General features: G+C 41.9%; 1 protein-coding gene across 1 annotated transcript in view; it reads left to right on the top strand.

Annotated features, from left to right (window-relative positions):
* Positions 1-19,885, top strand: part of LOC134537463 (ras GTPase-activating protein 1) — a 48,811-nt gene that overhangs the window by 17,090 nt on the left and 11,836 nt on the right. The window contains exons 8-14 of the mRNA XM_063377922.1: positions 721-882; positions 2,314-2,426; positions 2,911-3,030; positions 12,756-12,876; positions 15,523-15,743; positions 17,853-18,057; positions 19,132-19,247. Coding sequence (XP_063233992.1) covers positions 721-882; positions 2,314-2,426; positions 2,911-3,030; positions 12,756-12,876; positions 15,523-15,743; positions 17,853-18,057; positions 19,132-19,247 — 1,058 coding nt within the window. The remainder of the gene's footprint in view (positions 1-720; positions 883-2,313; positions 2,427-2,910; positions 3,031-12,755; positions 12,877-15,522; positions 15,744-17,852; positions 18,058-19,131; positions 19,248-19,885) is intronic.

The raw sequence follows: 19,885 nt of genomic DNA, 5'->3' as shown, positions 1-19,885 counted from the left end.
TTGTCTTGTATTTTGTATTGTTTTGTTCTGTCTGCATGTATCTGTGTTGTTTGTATCGTGCCTACCACCCAAGGCCATAAGCTGTAGGTAGGCATGCAACAAATATCAAATAATTAAAATAAATAATAAAACTATAATGTTATGAAATTATATGTTGGATTATCTATTTGAATTTGAGATGTTATATTTAGTTACTGAAGGTAGTAATCTTAAATGATGTTAAATCAAAGGTATATTAAAAAAAAAAAGTATGGTACGAATATTAGGTTCGAGATTTGCTGTTTATTAAAGTGGTCGTTATCTTGCGATTCGTCCACACTTGATCTCGGTTTGCGCGAGCAGTGTGTAGACAGGCTCGAGACCGTGTGACGGGAGACCGTGCGACGCGAGGCCGTGTGACGCGAGGCCGTGTGACGCGAGGCCGTGTGACGGGAGACCGTGCGACGAGAGACCGTGCGACGGCAGGCAGTGTGACGCGAGGCCGTGTGACGGGAGACAGTGTGACGGGAGACAGTGTGACGGCAGACAGTGTGACGGCAGACCGTGTGACGGGAGACCGTGTGACGTGAGGCCGTGTGACGCGAGGCCGTGTGACGGGAGGCCGTGTGACGGGAGGCCGTGTGACGGGAGGCCGTGTGACGGGAGACACGGGAGATGGTGTGACGGGAGACCGTGTGACGGGAGACCGTGTGACGCGAGGCCGTGCGACGTATGTTGCAGCGCACCAAGCCGAAGGGGCTGATCGACCTGAGCTGCGCGTACCTGTACCAGGTGCACGACAGCGTGTTCGACCGGCCGCACTGCTTCCAGCTGGTGGAGCGCGCCCTGCCGTGCCTCGCCACCACCACCTACCTGTGCGCCAACACGGCCGACCTGGCGCAGGTGTGACCTCACCCCTCCACCCCTCCCTCGCGACCGGCTGTGGGAACACACCTGCTCACTGTGCCAGGCGTTACCATCTCCCTGCAGGGTGCCTGTCCCGTGTAAATAATGACAAAGATTATGGCATCATCCAAAAAAAAAAATTTAATTCTTTGTGGAGAAAATGTGCAAGGGAGGGGGGGGGAAGGATTTACTTATGCAATGTGCAAGCCTGGGCGAATACTAGTTTTTTTTAATGCGAAGTGAATATCAAATCAAATTTTTTAAATATTTACAATGTCGAATTTAATAGCGAATGTTGTTCTCTTCAGAGCTGTATTACACTTATTTTATAAAAAAAAAAGAATTGAAATAATAAAAAAAAATATATAAATATAAAAAATCAAGAATGAGGCTGTTAAAAAGAATCACTGGTCGCAGGTACAACTGCGTTAAAAAAAACCAGACTAAATTTAGAGGGCGGCAGGTTGAAACCATAATTTTGAAAAAAGGAAATTTAAAATTGCAATTACATTTACACAACTGGTATGTCCGCCACATGCCACACACCACACCAACCGACAAACGGATACTAAACAACAGCAACGACCCACCTCAGTTGCGACCCTGGGGACATCTCACTACTTACTTGAGTAACGACAGTAACGGTGACGAGGCCGCGGCCAGAGGTTACATGCTAATTTAGGCCCTACCAAAAGTTTGTGTGTGCATGCGCGACTAGACATAGGGTGAGGAGTGTAAGACCTGGGAAAAAGAGTGGAGGGGGAAGAGGACAGAAACAAGCTGCGAGATGCCATCGAGAACACATCGTGCTGTCTTTGTTTCTTTGCACCCAGTGCATGGAAATGTAGTCTAGATATTTTTTTTTTTGACGTGATAACGTCTTATAAATCGATGAACGCCGGCTGCATGCACGAAAAATTGTCACGTTCCGCCTGAGCCGAGCATATAAGAACTGGCCAACCACCGTGCGAGAAAATCTTCTATAATATCAAACAGGTTAAGGCGGGCCTTTTTAACTAATTGTTCGTGATTATATTGGAACAGATTATTTAAATTAAATTTGCAAAAAACTGTAAATAATATTTGAAAATTAAAAAGTATGCAATTTTTCATCAATGTTTTCTTATGACGTTATCACGTAAAATTATCGCCTGTAAACCAACTATACAGACAACCCCCCCCCCCCCCCCCCCTTTTTTTTTGCTTTTCATTTTTGGGTGGTTTGAATTGGCAAACTTTTGCGACATCTGTGTGTACTGGAAACTTGATCATTCTGGAAAATAATGTAGGGTGTTGATAAGTGTACAATAAATTGATGTTAGGTGGATTTCACTTGATCAAGCCACGGAATGTTCTCTTGTGCAACAACTGCCGTACGTGTGTGCCGGTGTGACGCTCGGCGCGTGTGTGTGTGTGTGTGTGTGGCAGGACTGGATCTCGGCGCTGAAGCCGCTGTGCGTGACGCAGCAGACGAGGTCGCCCAAGGTGCAGAAGCTGCGAGAACTGCGTTGCCTTCACCTTCACATCCTGGACGCCCACAGGTACGCTCATCGTACGCGGTGCTCGCAGAGTCGGCTGCGGGGGTGGGCGGGGAAACCCAGCAGACACTACGAGTAAAGCCATTCATTAACACCGATTAGTTTTGAGAGAAAAGACAGTGGTGCAAATGTGTGAAAATTGTGCATATATTGAGTACATTTCTTTGAACAAGTTTTTCGAGGATTTAGAAAGTTGAACTGACTGTCCAGAAAAAAAGAATGCTTTATAGGGTAAAATTGGATGGTAATTTAAACCTATAGTTCAGGAAAAAAATTTTAAAGAGAGAAAATGATACTAAAGTTCAAAAAGGTGAAAATAAAGCAAAGTTTAATTGTAAAGAGTAAAACATAGCAATGGATTTGGCAGAAAACATTGATGACGAACTGAAAACGAACAGATTAGTAGCAGAATGACCATTGAAATAGCTGTATGAATTGAGTCTGGCGGAGCGGGTGCGAGTTGGTGTTTCTTTGCCCCTCGCTCAAGACTGCCGTACAAGCTGGTGCCGAACCCCTTCTGCATTGTGTCGCTGAACCAAGTGAAGGTGGCTCGCACCAAGGTGAAGACCGGGCCGGACCCCGTCTGGGACGAGGAGTTCGTTCTCGAGTGAGTGTCCGTCCGCTGCTCGCACGGCTATAGTCTTGCAATCGCGTGGATTATTTTGTAAAGTATTAGGGATGTGCAAATCCTTGATTTTCAGTTTGGTTCGAATCCGATTCGAATCCCTGGCAATATTTGAGATATGAATCCGATTCCCAATATTAAGCACAGAATAATTAAAAATTAATGATTAATTTAAAAATAATGTGTGTTCTCTTTTTTCTAACTGTAACTACTGGCAATTAAATATTACACTGAGATTGAAATGTGTATAATTATGTAAACTTAATTAATAATAAACACTTTAAAATATGAAAACCAAAACATATTCGATTCTCCAACTCAATCATAATAAACTGCACGCCACAGGGAAATCTCAGATTTGATAAACGTTTCAGCAAACGAAACCATTTTTTCTCCAATAAATAGCCAGTTTTTTTCTTGTAGGTATGTAATTGTTTTTAGTTAATAGTTTACTATACGACAAAATTCGTAATTATAGTTTAAGCTCTCGAAATCTCGAAATTCTTTTAATGTCACTGTGTTAATTATTTAATTTACATATCTTTCTTTGATACATCATATTATAAATACTTACGTAATAGTAGCCTAATTTTATTTTTCACTGCTAGTATTTTTGAGCCGTATTAAATTAATTTATAACTTTTGTGAATCTTCGTAATACTGTTCAAATCCATGTACATACAACGATTCCGGGTTCGGGTAATTGTGGATTCGAACCGTACTTGAAAATATTGGGTACTCGCACATCCCTATAAAGTATTCATTAATCCATTTTTAATGAGGTTTGTTGTGAGAAAGTGACCTTGAGCATTGGTGTTGTCCAGAAATATTTTATTTGATAAGCTATAAACATTTCACTCTAAAAGTAAAAAATTACATATGGAGGAAAAAATTAATTATATTTCACGTCCACTTAAATTTCTTATGTTTTTAATGTTTTTAAATTTATTGTACATTTCAGTGCATTGGAATGTATCGCAGCCTCGTACGTAATTTAACAGGAATGTGCGGTTAGTAAGGACAAGATTATATGGTGGATTGCGATTAAGCCGAAATAACACCTTAAATCATGTCACTACACCATATAACGAAGTGCAAGTTAATACACCATAAAGCACCTAAATGCCCTCAAAAATCATGAAATTAATGAGCATATTTAATCAAAATTGAACTCACATCATAAAAATATAATATTTCAATATATTAAATTCAGTGAATGTAAATTATTTATTTTACCATAGAGTTAGTACCAAAATGTATTTATATTTAGTACGTATATTTTGGTACTAACTCCATACTAAATTGGCTTGAAAAAGAGTTTGCTTTTTTTTTTTGATAGCACAAATGTTATTTATTATTAACTAATTTCTACATTACAACAATGGAACATTTTAAAAACACTCAATTACATGCTGATGTACAGTAGAACCCCGATTATCCGTGTTAATGAAGGGGACGAGTGAGTCGGATAATCGAAAATCGCGGTTAAACGAGTCATGCTTGCCTCAAAAGTCATTAGCCCACAGACAGCCATCTGTGAACATTCGGAGATTACATATACATATACACATGCTTTGTGTGCGTGTGCAATGTTGACATAGAAGCGGACTGCTTAGTGCTGGCCAGCAGTGGTTTTTAAGTCTTTCGTGTGTGGAGACGTGGGCACGCGAGTCGTTTTTGCACCGAGGTGTGTGGCTAGCTGCCCGCCAGTCCGAGGGCCCAAGACAGCTGATAGTTGCCAAGGTCACGCATTCTTTTCATCGCCCGTAAGCAACGCTGCCACACTTAGCTCATTGCTCTGTTGTCAGTAACACCATCGGGCTGGTTATTGTTTTACAGAACGATTGCCTTCAAAATTCTTTTCGAGATAAGATTTTTCATACCAGTGCATTAAGACTTGATTTCATGGTTTTGAAACGGTGTCTCTGCTGTCTTGTATAATTCACGGTGTTTTTATCCCCCTTTATTTATATGAATTTTAAATTTTAGATTTTAATTTATTTTTAGCTTGCTGAACGTGGACCTAGTGCAAAAACGGCCTATTTTGAGAGGGTTGCAGATGGGTCGGAAATCTTATAACGACCACCTCTCTATAACGACCCTAATCTCAGGAACCGTGAGGGGTCGTTATATCTATTCTCTGTTCACTCTTAGCTGAGTTTTGAAATAAACAAACACCGTCGTATCACTGCGCCGCGTCAGCAAGTGATGACTGAATTTATCTTGCGTGCCAAGTACTAGTTGTAACACACACACTTCAGTGTCAGCCTGTGAAGCAAAATGAAGGATTTTTTTCACGATTTTTTATGACGTCGCGCACTGTTGTGTTACCGACATCAAACTCAATCGCAAGTTTTGCAATCGTTTCTCCACTCTGAAATCATTCTATAATTTTTGTTTTGCTGTCGATTGACAGTACCACTCGCTTTCTTTTCTGTTCATTTGATGACATGATGAAATGTTATGCTCAACACTTCCACACAACACAACGGTATAATCCGTCGGAATGCAGATCAATGTTACAATACATAAAATTATCACCACCGTCACTGTTCGAGCACATACATCAACATTCGAACCGACGCCATGATGATGCGTAACTGTCCGTTTAGTCCACAGATCGCAGCACTGTCCCAAGGTCCAACGTGTGGTGCAAGAAGGCACCAAGTCGCACAATTAAAAAAACACAGCAACCCTCAACATTCCGCCCACCGAAAATAAGTATTTTCATAATCACCAGGTAAAAAACTACTCCACTCTACGACATCCCTAACAAGAATGTGAACTAGCCAAGAACTAGTTCGGTTAGTTCATGGGCAATGGGCAAACTTTAGCCACTGGTCTCACAAATGTCCCATGAGGAGTCTTCAGTGTGACAACACGCACTATCCCATCTTGGCCTGGATGGAGAGCTGTGACTCTCGCAGTCTTCCATCTAAGTGGAGGAAGATTGGGTTCTTGGACCAAAACCAGCTGGTCTAGTTGTACGTTAGGTGTTGGGGTGGTCCATTTAGCACGTTGTTGAAGTGTGTGGAGGTACTCCACACTCCACCGTTTCCACATTGTCTGTTGCAAGCGGGTAACAAGTTGCCATCTGTCCAACTTATTTAGGGAAAGATTCATCAAATCGTGGTCTGGCACAGCAGTCATTGGCTCGCCAACCAGAAAATGACCTGGAGTGAGTACATCATACTCTTCAGGGTCTGTTGATAGTGCACACAGTGGCCGAGAGTTCATCACCGCTGATATTTGTGCTAGCAGAGTGACAAATTCCTCTAGGGTAAGAAGCAGGTTTCCCACTACTCGCTTCATGTGTTGTTTTGCTATTTTAACAGCCGCCTCCCAGAGGCCCCCAAAGTGAGGGCTTGCGGGGGGGTTGAAGTGCCATTTGATACCTCGTTGAGCTGCTTCACCCAGGATGTGCTGTCGAGGCTCGCCTGACCACAGTGTCTTGTATAGTTCCTTCAAGTGGTTACTGACACCCACAAAGTTTGTACCATTGTCAGAGTAGATTTCCGTGGGAGTTCCTCGGAGTGAGACAAACCGTTTCAAGGCTGCTAAGAATGCGTCTGCAGAAAGATCAGTCACCATTTCAAGATGTACTGCCTTAGTGGCCATACAGACAAACAAACACATGTAGGTCTTATACGTCACTCTTCTTCGTGTTCTGACTGGGGTAGTGAGAAATGGTCCTGCAAAATCAACTCCTACAGAGCGAAACGCTCTGACTTGAGTAAGTCTTGCGACTGGTAGTGCGCCCATGAGTGGTTTCAATGCCGTAGCTTTCACCTTGAAACAATTCATACACTTGTGAAGCAGCTTGCGAACTAGACTTCTTCCAGAGACTATCCAGTATTGACGCCGTGTCAGACACAAAGTCGTCTGTGGGCCCGCATAGAGGTGGCCAACATGAAAGTGAATCACAATTAACTCTGAAAGTTTGCTTTGTGCTGGTAACAGAATAGGATGCTTCGTCCTCTCAGGAATAGAGGCATGTTGTAACCTGCCGCCCACCCTGACGACTCCCTGTAAGTCAATGAAGGGTGCCAATGCCTGAATATTCTTACTACATGGTTCCCCTTTCTTGATGGCAGTGATGGCATCCTTAAAGAAATATAATTGGGTCATTTGGATCAGGTAAGTTAAAGCAGCCTCCCTTTCCTTGAAGGTTAAAATGGTGTCCTGTAAGTACTGTTGTTTCTGGAATCCTGCTTTCGCCCGCAGAACCCATGCTGCCACAGCCTGAAGTTTACTCAATGAAGATGCATTCTGGATAAGACCTAGAGGGTCCTCTGACTTCTTTTCAAGCTGAGCAACCAATATTGCAACTGAGGGTGGTTTCAGTTCGGGAATGCTCCCGTGGTGTTTCATCGCCTGTGATGGCCAATGTTCTTCCTTTTGCAACAGCCATCCAGGACCGCCGAACCAGCAAGACTGCTCCAGCAGTTGGACTGGCAAGCATCCACGAGAAGCTGCATCAGCTGGGTTGCATTCCGAGGAAACATGCTTCCAGGCACTTGGCGGCACAGCACTCTGAATTTCAGCCACTCTATTGGCTACAAATGTCTGCAGCTTGTGTGGAGACATTCTTAACCAAGCTAGGACAACAGTTGAGTCTGTCCAAGCATGCAATACTGGAGTCTTGACCTTGGGCTGGAAAAGTGCCAAAACATGTAAGCATAGCTTACTCAACAAGTGTGCAGCACAGAGCTCAAGTTTTGGAATGGACAATGTCTTTAAGGGAGCAACCCTTGACTTTGCCATTAGCAGGCGCACAGTAACTTCACCGCTCCTTGTCACACACCTAACATACATGACTGCAGCATAGGCCTTCTCACTCGCGTCACAGAACCCGTGAAACTGAACGTCCAATTCTTGCAATGGAATAAATCGGGGTATTCGTACCCGAGACAACAATGGTAACGCTGCTGTAAAGCTCTCCCATTCAGACAAGATGTCTTCGTCAACTTGGTCGTCCCAACCAAGACCCTTAGTCCACAACACTTGCAGCAGAATTTTACTGGCTGTAATCACTGGGGCCAACCAGCCACATGGGTCATACAATCGAGCTATGAAGGACAGAATACCACGTTTGGTATTCGGTACAGTGGGTACCTTTACCTTGTAGCAAAACTCATCCTTTGATGGCGTCCAATGTATTCCTAACTCCTTCACCGACTCCGTAATGTCAAATTTCATATCAGCCTGAACAGTGTCATGGGTGCCGACTACATTTCCATTATTGGAGCACCATTTGTGAAGTTGGAAGCCACCTGCTCCGAGTAGCGCCACTAGCTGAGTTTTCAATTCCTGTGCATCACCTACAGTATCAGCTCCGGTCACAATATCATCGACAAAAACATCATGTAACAGAGTGTGAGCAGCTACAGGATAGTTAGCGCCTTCGTCTGTTGCCAACTGCTGCATGGTTCGGAGCGCTTGGAAGGGTGAAGATGATAGTCCATACGTTACAGTGTTCAGCTCAAATATATGTATGGGGTCACTAACCGAATTACGCCACAAAATACACTGGAACTTCCTATCCTCAGGATCAATTACGATTTGACGATACATCTTGCATACATCAGCTGTTATCGCAATTGCTGATGTTCGGAAATTCAGCACTATGTCAGCAACCTCCTTGTGCAATTTAGGACCAGACAACAGCAACTTGTTCAAGGAGGGTCCATTGGTCGTCTCCGACGATGCATCAAATACTACGCGTACCTTAGTCGTTAAACTATCTTCTTTGACCACAGCATGATGTGGTATAATGTACAGGGGTTGGTTACGCGCATCCGCCCTTAACGATACAGACACCTTGCTGTCGGCATCCTGTGTCAATGTCCCAATCTTTGACATATGACCCAGGCTTTCGTACTCCTCCATGAATTGCTGGTATTGCTGAAGCAACTGGGGGGATCGACATAGTTTACGCTCTAACCCCTGCAATCGCTTGAGGGCAGTTGTGAATGAATCACCCAACATGTCCGCTGAACGTGCAAACGGAAGCCTCAACATGTACCTGCCTTGGTTGTCACGCCTGTGAGTCTCCTGGAAGTGCTGTTCACAGATCTGATCTTCCCTGGATGTGAAGGTTTTACTAGGGAGATTTTCAACCTCCCAGAACCGTTGAAGAGCGAGGTCTAGTGACATGTCAGTGCGTACCAGTAATGATGCTGATGCCTGCTGAGTGAACTGTGCACATGGAGCATTGCCTGCCAGTACCCATCCGAATAGGGTTTGGAAGGCATGAGGCGGTCCGTGAATCTTAGTACCTGTCATTACTTCTGCCACTACCTCCGCAGAGAGCAGCATGTCTATGGCACTGGGCACAGAGAACTGGGGATCTGCCAGCGGCAGGCCATCTAGATGCACTAAGCTCCCAGTGGCAATCTTAGTTGATGGTAGGTCCTTGGTTATTCTTTTAAGAATTAATGCCTTGCTGGTGATGTGAAGTTTTGGTGATTGGTGTGATCTAATCTCGCAAATAACTGATCCCTTGGCTTCCGGGATCAAAGTGTTGCCAACCCCAGCAATACTCACAGTTGTACGATGTCGCCTTAGTCCCAGCCGTTGTACACACGCCTCTGTGATGAAGGAAGACTGCGAAGCACTATCTAGTAGCGCACGAACCACTTGGTATTGACCTGCACCGTCCTTGATGCGTATCAATGCCGTCATTAACAGCACTGTGGTGGGTGGATTGACCGGCCTCATTTCTTCTGATGCACACATGGTAATTGCTGGACTTTCTTCCTCACCCCGTCCATCGTCATCTGAGCTCGCTGCGTAGTTCCTAGGCCCCTGTCCCGTGACAATGTGGAGGAGTGTATGGTGACTGCCCTGGCAGAGTTGGCAGCGAAACTTAGACTTACACTGTGTTGTCCCCGCAGACAGTTATAACAGAGCCTCTGCGCCTGCACTAAGTTCCGTCTATCCTCAACCGACCTTGAACGAAATTCCTGGCAGGTGTGCAATCCATGAAATCCGTCGCACACACTACACTTCAGGTTGTCTTGAGTTGAAACAAGTGTAGTCTTTCTAAAACCAGGTATGTTTGAGTCTGACACATTCATCGGTCGCCACTTATTTATGTTAAGAACCCGGTTGCTTGAAGTGTTTTGTGAGAAGACTGGCCTGGTACTCCTAACTGAAGACAGATGGACTTGCTCTGCTGCCTTTGCCCTCTTGTCCAGAAACTTCAAGAGATTGCGGTAGGAGGGAATGTCCTCTTCATTTGACATTTCAAACCCCTGTTTCAAAGGTGAATCAAGCTTCTCTAACAAAATGTTCAATAAGAGGAAGTCCCACTTTTCGACAGGGAATTCCAATGCCTTCAGGGCATTTACATTCTCTTCGACACAGGCTACAAACTTGCTAAGGGCATTCTCACTGCGACTGTCTACTTGAGTCAAATGCAATATTTTTTGCACATGGATGGTCGCTGTGATCCGAACACTCAAGAATTTCCTTTCCAAAAGGCCCCATATTACATCATAATTACCTTCCGTGATTGGTATGTTGCAAACTAAGTCCCGCGCCTCGCCCTTAAGGCATCCTAACAGATAGTGAGTTTTTTGCACTTTAGTCAAGTGCAAACATTGGCCAACCACAGATTTAAATAGTTCCGCAAATCCCTTCCACTCAGCGCGGTTACCGCCGAACACCGGTAGCGGTAATGCAGGCAACATTGACACGTGGGGACTTAACGTGGCTTGCGATCCCGTGTTAGGCACTGTGTCACCTGGTGCCTTAACCTCACTTTGGCTTGACGTCTGTTTATTGTATAATTTACGCAATTCCCTGAACACTACTTCATAAACCGCGAACTGTTGCTTGACTTCGCTCATATCGACCTTATCACTGGGGGGGTTAGTGCACATAGCAAAGAAATTTGCTAGTAATTCACTCCTTTTTTCTATAACTTCCTCAAATACAATTTTAAAATCCTCCAATTTGGATGCATCCTCCTCCGACGCTTCATATAAATCACGGGCTTCATCGGCTTTGCCCAATAAAAAGTTTAAAATTACGTGTTGCAATTCCGGTGTTTGTGCCGCCATTGTGCTTATCTAGTAGGTAAGCGTTTCCCTCTGTTTTTGACTTAGTTATTTTTGTGTGCGTAACTTCACTAATCCCCGCGTAAGGACTCTTGTGTGCCCTTAATAACCGTAAACATAGATGCACTGCCGCATAATTTCACTCTTCTAATAATTATCAATTTCTACCTTCGCAATGTCCGTCATTAATTATAAGCCGTCGGCATTACAACCACGCGTCACCGATAGGTCCTTATACCGTTTCCCGTGCAAAATATTTTGAAAATCGTTCCCTAGATGTTATTATAACACTTTCACCATCCGTTAATCTTGATTTGCGTTATAATCCGGCCCGGAGGACCAAAAATGTTCGAGCACATACATCAACATTCGAACCGACGCCATGATGATGCGTAACTGTCCGTTTAGTCCACAGATCGCAGCACTGTCCCAAGGTCCAACGTGTGGTGCAAGAAGGCACCAAGTCGCACAATTAAAAAAAGTACACAGCAACCCTCAACAGTCACGCTTCAACAACGTACACTAATGGACTGTCTCCATGCGCCGGGTAATCTCTGTGGCACGGCGCCGTGCTGCGCGCGGGAGTGTACAGTCCGGTCATGCGGACATGGAATCGCGCACCAGTGTATAATCTATTCACGTAACATGCAACACAAAAATAGTATGTACATACGTATGTATGTACTAGTATTTTTTTAACTTTCTGTGTAAATAAACATGACTGAGTCAAAGTACTTTGCCCAACATACATTTTGCAAAGTATTTTAACATTTACATACATATTGAATCATTGGTTATATGTAACTAAAAAATTGGACTTGATGGACATAAATCGCGGTTAATCCGCGAATCGGATGATCGAGTCGCGGATAATCGGGGTTCTACTGTATTTTTATTGGACCCGGTAGCTAGACATACTTATTACAAACTATTATATTGTAAAAGTGCATCATGTATCCGTCAAAAAGACATTGTTTTGGTCAAGTAAATATCGTTGACAAGTAAGTGTTGTATCTGTTGAAAATTGTGCTATCTTTATGATTAAACAGAGTACATAAAAAATAAAAACAATAACACAGAAATTTCTTGTTTTAAAAACAAAATTGTCCTAAAAATAAAACCCTAAAATCTGGTCTCTAGTGGTTAGTCATTTCTCAATCAACTAATACGTAAGGTTTTTTTTTTTTTACTGAATTGTGTTATAAAAGCTTCAAAATTACTCTATATGTTTATATGTGTTCTAGAATAGGCTACTAGACCAAAAAAGTGAACTACTCAAATTTGTCAAGCTTTAAAAATAGTCTCATGTCAAGTAAGTACCTAAAACTCGACTAAAAATTTCAGAGTACTGAAGCAAAATTTTTCCTTTTCAATTCTTGTATCGACTAACTTGTGAAAAGGTTGCAGCAAACACCTCAAAAGTGGATGACCTGCATTACTTGTGGAAGTTCAGATAGAATCATAATAAGAAGCCCAGCACTTGTTTCAATGCAAATAACAGCCAATTAAAATAAAGACGTGTGCATAGTTGAGTGAACTAGTGCACAGAATTTTTTAGCAGTAAATCACCATGTTAAAATAGAGGTGTAATATCCTGGTTACTGAAGACTTGTCAAGATGGGTATTTTGTATGTTGTGCGGCAGTGACGTACCGCCAGACGTCATAACGTTCACCGTGACAGTTTACAACAAGGGGAAGCGCTCCAAAGACACGGAAGTGGCGGAGCTGATGGTAGATCTCGGCAACCTGACGAACGGCGATGAGGTAAGCAACGTGTTTGGCAACGCTGTTCTGGCCCCTGACTGCCATTCAGAAAGATACAGGCAAGCATGCTGTCTTCTTAAAAAGTGTTGCCAGCTTGTCTACACTGTCATGGTGGATTGGAGATATTCACACCATGATATTTTATATCATCTTTGTGACACCATATGACCGAATTCATATTTTTGGGTATCTTCTTTATCAGTGATAGCCATTAAATGGCCTACAGGTCTAAGTCTTTTTGGTCTGCAAAATGAAGTCGTACTACTTGCATAAAATCGTAAAATATATGGGAAATGCAGATAAATAAGCCAACTGTATATTAGTTGGCACTTTTTCTTTTAGTGTGTTCACATACCCTTAGTTTCCACATTTCATATAAAAATTTTTCTTACTAATTAAGATAGACATTGTACAGAAATGAAGTAATTTTATATTAATTTTAGGTTAATATTAACATTTTCTATTGAAATTATGGTTTCTACTAAAGAGAAAGCCATATTATTTTCTTATTTTTTAAATTGTGAAGTTATGTTAAGCATCATTGAAAATTCACAAAAGGTAATCAACCGTCTTTTAACTGCTGTGTACAAGTACAGTAGAATCCCGCCGATGCGACCCCCCTCTGATGCGTCCATTCCGTTTATACGACCGTTTTTTGAGAAACCGTGACAAATTTAAGCAGAGAAAGTCGAAAATTTGAGTAAAATCGGCTGAAAAACAAGTCTGTTACACTTTGTTGGGCGTTATGTGTTCACGTTTATCTTGGCGGGAGCTGTACTGTAAGCAGGCAGGCATACAAAAGGCGGCTAAAAATAGATACCACCCCTCTAGACTGTCCACGCGGCAGTGTCTAGCCGAGCTCGGTGCCTCCACTATCGCACGAAAAGCCGTCTCAGCTGTCATGTTATCTTACCCGCCTGGCGGCTTGATGTCATACGTGACGTGACGCTTGCCTCTCCCAACCCCTGCTAATTCTTCAAGGCTCATCCCTCCCAGAGCCACAAACCATGTAAAAACAACACCCCCCCCCCCCCCTCCTTTTTCAACTAACATTTCAACACATTCCCTCCCTTATTTCAACCTTCTGTGTGAGAAACTGTCAGCGTGTTTTTTTTTTTTTTTATGCCGCGAAGGGACGAAGGTACGCGGAAAAGATAATTGCTTGAGCTGTCAAAATAAACATCGCTGACGGCAGGGCGGGAGCGCATCCTGTCGGTCTGTCTCGGTGATTATCTACTCCAAAAACATGTCACAGCATTTCAGGATAGCATTGTTCATATATCTTTCATTTATAGCCGAATGTTTTCTACCTGATCCACACAAGTTCCTTCGCCACGTTTTGAACGAAAATAACAACCAGCCGGCTAGCATAGCCGAACTCGCGTGACGCGAATTCATTTAGAGCGAGTATTTTATGTATTTGGATATATTTCGGGGGGGTGGTAAAAATTGGCCCGAATTCTCTATTGCGACCATTCCGTTTATAAGTCCGTTTTTCCGGGAACCGTGAGGGGTCGCATCAGCGGGATTCTACTGTACGTGTTTTGTGACTTACAATTATCACTGCTCTATATGCACCAAAACTTTTCATGCATGTATTTTTGTACATATTGTATATTTTTTAGTTGTGTCAAACATGAAATTTAGCCAGTGTACTGCATTAGTTTTGGCTACTTTAATGCAAGTACAGAAAGCACTTGACTTCCAGATCAAGTGCATGTACATGTTTGGTGCGGACAATTGACTAGCCCGCAGAATGGCTTTAAGCCACGCCGTAACCCAGGAAGTTAAACAACTTCCGTGCCATGGTGTAGTGGCAAGTTGCCGTACTTCCATTCAGGTTGTCCCAGTTTAGAATCTCAGTCCTGCCATCTTGGTTTCGGTTCTTTCCATTGTTTACCGAAAATCACTCCGGGCAGGATGTTGGGGACGGTTTCTGTAAGTCAGGCCGCGGCCGATTCCCTTCGTCAACTTTCCCCGATCTGCGTCGCTGCTTGCACGCACGATGTTCGGCGTAACCTCTGTTCCTTTACAGAGATCGAAGCTGTGTGATAGCTGAACAAAACGATTAGGGGTAAACTAGTCCGATGCCACAAATTCGAGGAGAAAATGATTTTTCTTAACATCCATCAAATACATGTGTGTGTTTGTGTTTGTGTTTGTGTGTGTTTGTGTGTGTATGTATATTTATATATACATGTGTATGTGTGTGTGTATATATATATTAATTATAACTTTCTCTCAGAGGGGATACTGCCTTAGAGGCGTTCAGGCGTAATCCCACGGATGGTAGCTTCGCACCACCGGTCGTTCGACTGAGTGCGTGAGCCAGTGGGTCGTACCTGCGGTTCGTGCGGAGCAGGAATACTGGGGCAACGACCAGTTTCTCAGTAGGGTAAAACCGACCTGTCTCACGACGGTCTAATCCCACCTATACACACACACACACACACACACACACACACACACACACACACACACACACACACACACACACACACACATACATACATATATGCAAGTCGCAAGAAACAGTAAATAATGACATCACAACTTCCCGTCGTCCCTAGCTACCTCAGTGTCGATGCCGGGCCCAGTCTCGATCCCCGGGGGGAAGTGTCTCCCGGACGGAGCGCGGTGTTGCAGACGGAGGAGTGGTACCAGCTGACGGGCATCACGCCCATCGGGGAGTGGGGGTCGCTGCGGCTGCGCACGCGCTACCTGCACGACCTCATCATGCCCCAGGAGGAGTACTCGCCCATGCAGCAGCTGGTCCTGGACCCCTCGCTGGAGGTGGTGCGTGCCCTGGCGGACATCTGCCACCTGGACCGCGTGCCCCTCGCCAGCTCCCTGCTCCGCATATTCAGGTGCGCCCACAACCCCCTCGCGACCCTGTTGCTGAACCGCGGGAGATTTTTGCAGTTTTTTTGCTGTTACCACCAATACCTTGTGATTGGCAGAGAGCTGAATACAGGCTGATATCCGAAACTAGTATATCAAAAATACATAATATAATATATAAATAAAAATATAATTGTAATATAAAAAAAAAGCAAACTTTTTTCCAAGCCAATTTAGGATGGAGTTAGTTTCAAAATATATGTACTAAATATAAATACATTTTGGTACTAACTCCATGGTAAATTGAATAATTTACATTCACTGAATTTAATATATGGAAATATTATATTTCTTGTAATCTGAGTTGAATTTTGATTAAATATGCTCCTTAATTTCATGATTTTTGAGGGCATTTAGGTGCTTTATGGTGTAATGACATGCACTTCTGTGTTACATAATTGGTGTACTGACATGATTTAAGGTGTTATTTCGGCTTTATCGCAATCCACCATTAGCGCCTCGGAACTCGGTTGTTGAACCGTGGAGATTTTTGCTGTTTTTTGCTGTTACCACCAATTAGGGATGTGCGAATCCTTGATTTTCAGTTCGGTTCGAATCCAATTCGAATCCCTTGCAATATTTGCGATATGAATCTGATTCCGAATATTAAGCACAGAATAATAATTAAAACAACTGATTAATTTAATGTGTTCTCTTTTTTCTAACTACTGGCAATTATTTCTTACACTGAGATTGAAATGTTTATAATTATGTAAACTTAATTAATAATAAACACTTTAAAATATGAAAACCAAAACATATTCGATTCTCCAACTGAATCGTAATAAACTGCACGCTACAGGGAAATCTTAGTTTTATAAACGTTTCAGCAAACGAAACCATTTTTTTCTCCAATAAATAGCCAAGAGGGTTTTTTTCTTGTAGGTATGCAATTGTTTTTAGTTTATAGTTTGCTATACGACGAAATTCGTAATAATAGTTTAAGCTCTCTAAATCTCGAAATTCTTGAAATGTCACTGTGTTAATTATTTAATTTACATATCTTTGTTTGATACATCATATTATAAATACTTACGTAATAGTAGCCTAATTTCATTTTTTACTGCTAGTATTTTTGAGCCGTATAAAATTAATTTATAACTTTTTGAATATTCGTAATACTGTTCGAATCCATGTATGTACAACGATTCCGGGTTCAGGTAATTGTGGATCGAACCGTACCCGAAAATATCGGGTACTCGCACATCCCTACCACCAATACCTTGTGATTGGCAGAGAGCTGAATGCAGGCTGATATCTGATACTAATTATTGGTATCCAGACAGCCCCAATTAGAACACAGTTTATTTTGTTGAGACTACAGAGCTTAAACCGTACCTGGTTCAAAAAACTTCTTTATATGTATCACGGTTTGTACCCTCTTGTGCAATAAAAAAATTATGGAGGTTTTTACTTCATCGCCTTTACCACTACCAAAGGTATAAAATTATTTGTAATATCACAATGGCTCATACACCATTTATAGTTTGCACTGTATGTAATGGAGTAAAACCCGAAGAACAAACGAAAGAAAGAATAATTCTAGTGATGGATCGAATCCGAATCATAGAGAGTACCTCGAATATACCCCTCGAATCTGAATATTTGGTGTCAAGTGTCAAAAAATACATTAATGTGCAATAAATGAAAAATTATAAGTATGGTGTTGAAACATTCTGCCCTTTAAATGGTTGTTTCGTAAACTAAGTTTCCAGGATCAACACATATTATAATTTTATTTATATAAATTACGAGTTAAAATACAATATCTTGTGGAATGGTAACAAGATTGTTATAAAGAAAACAGTTGACCTACTGAAATTCAGAGTGTATTTGTGTTGAATTTTTTAATTTCCTTTATTTGCACTGAAATATTTTTTTTTTTTAACTTTTCCCTTGATTAACAGTAGGGTCTCATTGACTTGTCGTTCATTACATCTGGCTACAAATCCAAATTAAGTTGAGTTCACATCTACATATTTTTTTTCCAGCTTTACTCATGTTTGTCGATGCAAGAAACCATGTGTTCAGTTTCACGTGGCTGTTGAAGTATCGAGAGGGGATTGCTGCCGCAGGTACGAGCGCAAGGAAGCGGACCTGCTCAAGTTGTTGAACGAGGCCGAGATCGAGAAGGAGGAGGAAACATCGACGCTGTTTCGCGCGGCCTCCCTCACCACCACGCTCATGGACCTGTACATGAAGTCCGTGTGCGGTGGCTTCCTGCAGTCCGCGATCCTCGGAACCATCCTCAAGTTGATGGAGGCGAAGCAGAGCTGCGAGGTGAAGTTGCAGTGTCTCTTCAACGTAGAGTTTTTTTTGAAAACAGGGCCATGTCTTTTAAGTTTGAGTGTTGGTGTGCATGTAGCAATGTATCTGGGGCTAACCCAAGAGAAGTATCTTGAACATATTTGACCCGATCAGTGTGGATTTCCCCCCCTCCTCCTCCTCCTCTTCCTTTCCCTTCCTTCAACCCTCCAAACAGTACCGTCAGTTTAGGAGCACTGATGTTTGGTTTTATCTGTGATACTCGGTTAGTTGTTGAGGAACCTTAAGGCTCTGCTTCACCCACATTTCAGGTTGTTACGCATTCACGTAACAATTTTGGCTTTAGGGCAATTACTACAGATGATTTACTACATGGGTGTAATGTTTTACTTAAAAGTTTTGGTTTAACTGTATTGTCATATAAACAGCACAAGCATGAGTAAGAAAGATAAATACTCAAAACGCACAGAAAAAACCAGTCAAAATCAGCTGATGTCTAATGTTTAACACGTAGACGGCACAGAGAAAATTCTGTGGAAGTTAATTTATTGGAAAAATATATCACAGCACAAACAGTGGTCTAACAACAACGATACAGTTGTAACAGGAACAGAAAATAATGACAAAAACTATCTTGGACCACACAGCGACAAATAGACGAGCACATTGATGATAACAACACAGATAATCTAGAAAACACAATGACAACGCAGCAACGTACAGGCAAATCCAGTGATGGTGTATGTCCGTGTAATCTCTGAAATCAAGTTTCCACATTGCAAGAATAATTCAAAGAGTGTATTGTGTTTTGTTGCAAATTTTGTCTACTAATATATGTTGCACACTATCTACTTTTTTAAAATTAAATACGCATAAAACGTTTTTTTGAGGTAACTGCATTGTGGTCTTACACTGAAATTTCAAGTTACTGTTTCTGGAGCAAGGGAACATACATTGTAACTTCTTTAGTCCTATTTTCAAAATATTTGATTATTTGAATTAATACAATGCAGTGTGAATACTCGTGTCTGTTATGTGTAGTATTGTTTAGCCATCAATGTTTCTGAGGTTTGTTATTGTTAATTTTAGTTAAATCCCACCAAGATGGATTCTCCAGATGATGCTTGTGCCAATGCGGAATTTCTCCTTCAAGTTTTGGATGAAATCACGTTATCCATATTCATGTCAGCAGAGGCCTGCCCTAAGTGAGTTGTTGAATTTATTGTCCTAATGCTATTGTGTACTTGTCTTCGACATGGGTAATAGAAAAAAGTTGCAATCATCAAATTTTGTTTGTATTTTTCATTGATTCTGTTTTTTTTTTAAATATTATTTATTGATTAAAAATTAATTTTCATTTTCTTATTCTAGGTTTTGTCTTTATGATTTATAAGTTCAGTTTTACCACATTTGTCAGTAGTATGCTTTTTTACTGTTAGTTTTTTTGTACGAAGTATCATTTGGTAATTCAAAAAATAATTACAATATAACTTACTTTGATAATAACTTAAAAACTATTTTTGTTTCTTTGCATAATCTCGACCTATATTCACACATCCTACCCCGTGTTTTATCAGTACCCCAATAAAATATATTAGCTTGCTGCTAGTCCATCATCATAATCATCATTATTATCATCGATCATCATCCATCAACGATCGATCCATCCATCGATCATCAATTCATCGATCATCCATTCATCGATCCATCATCCATTGTCCATCCATCGTCCATTGTCCATCCATCCATCATCCGTCCATCGTCCATCGATCCATCATCCAGCCATCATCCATCCATCATCTGTTGATCCATCATCCATCGATCCAACATCCATCGATCCATA

This window comes from Bacillus rossius, chromosome 12 (genome assembly GCF_032445375.1).
Source record: "Bacillus rossius redtenbacheri isolate Brsri chromosome 12, Brsri_v3, whole genome shotgun sequence".
In the NCBI taxonomy this organism is placed as follows: domain Eukaryota; kingdom Metazoa; phylum Arthropoda; class Insecta; order Phasmatodea; family Bacillidae; genus Bacillus; species Bacillus rossius.
The sequence above is the reverse complement of the archived record's forward strand: the minus strand, read 5'-3'. Positions and strand labels throughout refer to the sequence as shown.